We start from the raw sequence: 6,191 nt of genomic DNA on the forward strand, positions 1-6,191 counted from the left end.
GGGCCGTACTCAGACCAGTTTTCTCGGGTCATTTGTCCGGGGCCCAACCCTAAATCTATTTTTGAGGGGCCCGGGTATAAAAAAAAAACAACTTTTAAATCATAACTGACTCGGACCTACAAAAAAATTTACATTTTAACGGGCCTTTGCTGGAGCTTAGGTATCGGCCAATGGGTACTACCATTTTATTGAATTTTTATTCATATATTAATACTGTGTATCCGTGTATTATTGCAATGATAAATGATAGTTGCATCGAAAACATTCGAAACAACTCAATTATTAGAAAACCATTTAAAGCGACCGAATACCTAGTTTAAATATATGACATAAGGAGAAATTAAATTAAAATCTAGAAATCTGGTTTTAAAGTATCATAATGACTTACAAAAAGATTTAGTATATGAGTTACAAAGTCTTAATATATTTTATACTACTAACTTTGGACATAAACAACTAAACCCCTTAGAATTGCTGAATCACTTGCAAAAAACTAATCTTGCAAACATGTTCCCTAATTTATGTATTGCATTACGAATCTTTATTCCTGCAACTGTTGTGAGTGCGGAACAATTTTTCTCAACATTGAAGAAAGTGAAGAATATAATACGATCAACAATGACATAACAGGCTCTCAAACTTAGGTCTTTTTGCAGTGGAGGCTCAACTGGCAAAGACGATTGACATGGATGAGGCCATTGATGATTTCGCAGTGAGAAACGCAAGGAGAAAAACCCTAGGACTATTTTAAATTTAGCGTGATTAATTTTATAAGTTATGGTTATTAATATTACATTTAATATTATTATGTCGTTTTATATATTATCATTTATGTATTTGAGTATTTAAATTTTCTTTGAAAAAGTTTCAACACTGTTTAGATAAAATAAAACATATTAAAATAGCATGGTTGCTAATCAGGGACTGAGACCGGACCGAAAAGAAACGGTTACGGAACCTAAAACTTAGTGTAAATTAAAGAACCGAAAATAACCGTTACCCGTATTTCATATTTTTAATATATCCTAATCAATACCGAAACCTATAAATAATACCAAAAGAATACCGATTTTTTTAAGGGTTTTTTACTATTTTTAAATTCCTATTGAAATCGAAAGAAATTACTCTTTAAACTAAAGATATATTATTTAGAAACAATAATTACATATAATAATTTATATTATACAGTATTTACGCAATGTTATATTCGGCCGTCGACCAATGAATATAATATTATTTTCTAAGGAATATTAATATATATTATGTATATGTTACACGATAATGTCGATAACGGATCATTTCTGCGGACACATAAGTTATTTTTACAATTACAAAAATGACACTGGATTTTTTAAGTGTTTATTTTTATTACATATAATGTCAAACACAGTACAAACGCATATTGTATCATCGTTATTAGTTATTATCGAATATCGGTGCTCAGTGATGAATTTGCTATATTTGCTATTCAGTCACCGACGCATAAACACGCAGTCTACCTTTATTAGTTTAAAATTATCAAATTAAAATTATGGACCGTCATACCGTGTCCATAGGCGCCGACTTTTATATTTTAGTACAGGGGCAAATAAAATACTTATACTACTGTTCATGAATATTATTCCAATTCTCTTTATTGAGTTCAGATAAATGAAAATAAAAATAAAAATAAAAATTACATGGAAATACAATTTTTTTTCTAACTTAATTACAATAATTACATTACATTTTATGATAAAAATATTACTATCTAAAATTCTATTTATTTAAATTTAAAAGTATTTCTTCTTGTCATGCACTTATTTATGAACATATTTCCTATTTTGCTTAGGTCTAAAGATTCTGCTACTGTGTTATGACAATTTAGAAGTGCCAGATCATTTAACCTGGTCTGCGTCATGGTACTTCTGGTATAAGTGTTTAACCTCCTCAACATAGAAAAGGATTGTTCAGTAGTACATATAGTAACTGGTACTGTTGATATAAATTGTATGCATTTCCTGAGCTCTGTTAAATGAATGACTAAATACGATTTATTTTTAAATATATTTAATATATCTGCGAATGATGAAACAATTAATCCTTGGCCTTTAATTATATCATGAAATATATCTCTGTGAATTTTTAGCTTATCAATATTTATATCATCCTTGTAAAATGTACATATTGTTTGGGGTGATATTTTTGGATCAATTAAAAGCGTTTCCACATTACATAAAAATGATCGAATTTCAGAGTTAAATCTTAGTTGTAAGCCAGAAAGTATATGATCAATGATTTCTTTATATATTTGATTATATTTACTTTCAGGTGAAAATTCAAAGGACTTAGTTACTCCGTCTTTATATTTTTGAGGATTTTTTCGTTTTCTTGTTTTCTTGATTCTTTTGGTACATTTAATTTTAAATCTGACCATTCTTTATTTGCAGATTTCCATAAAATGTGAAGTGTATCTCTAAAGTATTCAAAATTTGAACACAAAGTTTAAAATCTAATGATTTACTTTGCAATACTGTATTTGTTGTCTCCATGTGTTTAAAAATACTAATCACTATTTTAAGCATTATATAAGTATCTGTAATTTTTAATTGTTTAAAAAAATCCATTTACCTTAGAACCTGCATCGTTGTGTTCAGTATTTGAAAAATCTGACAAATTCGTCAATAGCTCATTGTAGTTATCCATAACAGAGCACAGAGAAGTATATCGTAACGTCCATCTTGTAGGACAAAATGGTCTTAGAGAGGTCATATTTTCGTATTTTTGATTAATTTCAAACCAAGATAATCTCTTAGGTGATTGTTTAATGAATGTAATTAATTATCTTATAAAATTTAGTATGTCTCTAACATTTTTTACATTTCGCATACTATCTTGGGTAACCAGATTTAAAGAATGAGCTTGACAGTGAACAAACAATGCTCTTGGTTCAATTTCTTTTATTTTAGCTTGTAATCCTTTATGAATTCCAGAAACATTACTAGCACTATCAAAACATTGTCCTCTAATATTATAAAAATGTAATTCCAATATCTTTTACAATTTTTAAAAGAGTATCAGAATCTGTTTCGTAAAAACCCATAAAATATTCTTCGATTTCCAACGATTCATTGTCCACTGTTCTTAAACAAAATGAAATTTGTTGATTGACAGTAATATCACTAGTTTCGTCTAATAAAACGGGGGCAACGCTCACGTTAAAATTAAAGTACAGGAGCAATTGTCCCCGTTTCCCTCGTGTAGTTGGCGCCTATGACCGTGTCATGCGTTTATAAATATTTTTTTTTACGATAAGAAATCCAACGAGTCAGTTTGTAAAAGTTGCAATAGAAAAATAACAGTAAGTAGTTACACATTTTTGTTTCGTTTAATTTTAATTTAAGTTTAAAATCATTGACAAAAGAATTAAAATAATATGGTAATAAAATGGTAGATAACTATATAATATTCAAGTAAATAGACAAGACAACATTATCTTTATAGTTTATATCCATACCATCAACTATAATAGTGCAGTCTTGAGTAATTTATTCAGGTCCTAATCGCTATTATGTTAAAAATACCCAATGTGAATATTATGTGATTATCTACAAAATAAAAAATAGTGCCTATGATTTTACCATTTTACTCTTCTTGTGTAGCTCTGAAGCAGATTACTTATTAAAAGTTTAAATAATATTTATTTTGATTAATTTAGTTTGTATATTGTATTTCTTAAATATTTATATTTTGAAAATCTAATTGATATAGATAGATAATCAGATATTATATGAATATTTATAAATATGTACCTATAATTTTAAAAAGAAAAGCATGGAACAAATTTGAAAAGGTACCTGAGTTTCCACCAGGGTATATATGAGGAGGTGCTGGTTAAAGATACAGAAATAAAAATATTTACCCAAACTAACACATCTGTTTTCAAAGCACATGAGAAACTCTTTTATTTTTTTATGTCCGAGGTTAAAATTAACATTAATATGAACACTTAATCAGCACCTGCAAATACTAAACAATATTATACAATATATATTCTTGTATTAAAATTTCTAGTTTGAAAAAATATTGTACAAAAATAAAGGTTAGAAACCGATTGAAACTGAAACCTACCTAAATTTTAAAACTCGAAATTTACCCGAAACCCCTAAAAAAATATTTTAAAACCCCAAACCCTTACCTAAACCGTTGAAATCATTAAGGTCTCAGTCCCTGGTTGCAATAATATTTGATGTTAAAATAATTTAATCATTAGTTTTATACATAATTAGACAAGTTTTCTCTACAAAAACCAAGAAAACCCCTTTGAAAAATAAGGATCCTAGAAAGTTTAGTTTGTCCGGGACTTGCTAAAGCTGAGTACCACCCTTTACTTAACATTAACAAATTACAATTAAACTTTGATCATAAATAATTAGAAACCTAATGAGTAATTATTAATATATAAATATAATTTTTACATTTTACTATTGCAATATTGCATACTTGCTGTTATTGGTACTATTAAGGTATATAGAGGCATAGAGTGACTATAGTGACTACTACTTTTAAATTATGTTCCAGTCTTATCCAATGACAACATTTGGTCAACAGAACCGTAGTTTTAATGGATCATATTACTAAGAATATTATTAAGAAAAAGGAAAGAATTAAATGATCTTAAAAATTTCACACAGAACCTACACAAAGTAACGTACAGACAACTGAAGATTTCTACAGAATAAATGCGTACTTTGTGATTCTTGACACACTACCTAGTTACAAAATTAAAAGATTTTCGAATGATAGTTTTCAAATGGGCATATCTGTTGATAATTTTTTTCAATTAAAATTTGAAGAAAGTCAATGTTTTATTGATCATAATCAATTAAATCTTAAGTTCCTAGTTTTATGATAAAAGTCATTAGTAAATTTTAACTGTTTTCAGGGAATACAGGATTTATCAAAAATCAATATTCAGTCAGAGATGACCATAGCAAAAAACAGCATCTTGCAATCAGGAAATGAAATAAATTATGAAACAATAAAACAAAATATTTCTAAAAGTATGTTTCCCAACTTATACAAACTACTACAAGTATCCATAATAATACCAATCAGCTCGGCTACATGTGAACAAACTTTTTCTGCAATGCGCAAAGTTAAAACATGGTTAAGTATGAGTATGCTGCAAGAAAAAATGAATTACTCTTAAATATTATACATTGATAAAGATATCAATATCAGTATTAATAACTTTATTGATATATTTGCTAATAAAAATAGGTTTATTGTAATAGAATAATAAAATATTTATTGTATTATAAATTAATGATTTTTAAATTGCATAATATATAGTTAGTAAAGCGTATTTAGTAGTTTTGTAATTTAGTAATTGAATGCGTACTGAAGAGTGAAAGTAATATTGATATTAGAGTGGTAACGTGGGGGCAAATCTCCATGGCTTATTTTGCAAAGAAACAATTATGCCCCCCCCCCAAAAAAAATATTAGATTCGACATCAAGTCTGTTCGGTATATTGTTTTTGTTGATATGTATGTTCATTGAGAACCCCATTTCCCACATATAAGTGGTTGCAAACGGTAAAAAGTCCAAAAATGCTTTTTATGAACGTTAAAGATATTCATAACCAAATAGTATTTTTATCAACGAAGTTCAAGTATTACAAATATTATTTCTGTATACTGTATAAACCTTAAAGTGTACATTATAGAAGTAAATACTACACCGTATACAATTTTAATTTTAAATGCAAATATATTTTTCTTCATTAACCGCTGCTAATCTTTAATAAAAATATTTAACGTAATTTTCTTAAAAATTTTGAAAAAAAAAAATTTAATTTCGCAGAAATCTGGAGTTCCATGGAACAGTTTCGGAAATTTTGATCTATAATATTACTGGTTACAAAAATCAGAAATTAAAAATAAAAATTTCCAAGAAACAGATAATACTATGTAAGTATGAATTACAATATTCAAGTTGTTTAAAATAAACTAAAGTTGCAACTTGTAAGACGTTTATAATTCTACCACAACAGAAAATTATGAATTTAGATTATAATATTTTTCTTATCAAGCCACCCAACTGAAAATGACAAAAATAAATGTAATTGATCATAATTATTTTAAATTCTAATTGAAATTGCTAATAATTATATATGAATTTTATGAATTTCTCATACCCATCTAGTT

General features: G+C 27.3%; 1 protein-coding gene across 1 annotated transcript; it reads right to left on the bottom strand.

Annotated features, from left to right (window-relative positions):
• Positions 1 to 1,762: 1,762 nt before the first annotated feature.
• Positions 1,763 to 2,416, bottom strand: LOC112692620. Its single transcript, XM_025567347.1, has one exon. It carries the CDS (start codon positions 2,414 to 2,416, stop codon positions 1,763 to 1,765), a length of 654 nt encoding a protein of 217 aa, XP_025423132.1.
• Between the last annotated feature and the right edge of the window lie 3,775 nt (positions 2,417 to 6,191).

This window comes from Sipha flava, unplaced genomic scaffold (assembly GCF_003268045.1).
Source record: "Sipha flava isolate LNK unplaced genomic scaffold, YSA_version1 75_pilon_pilon, whole genome shotgun sequence".
NCBI lineage: Eukaryota > Metazoa > Arthropoda > Insecta > Hemiptera > Aphididae > Sipha > Sipha flava.

Coding starts and splice junctions, on each gene's coding strand:
- LOC112692620 (XM_025567347.1), bottom strand. CDS start 2,416: ATGGTCAGATTTAAAATTAAATGTACCAAAAGAATCAAGAAAACAAGA.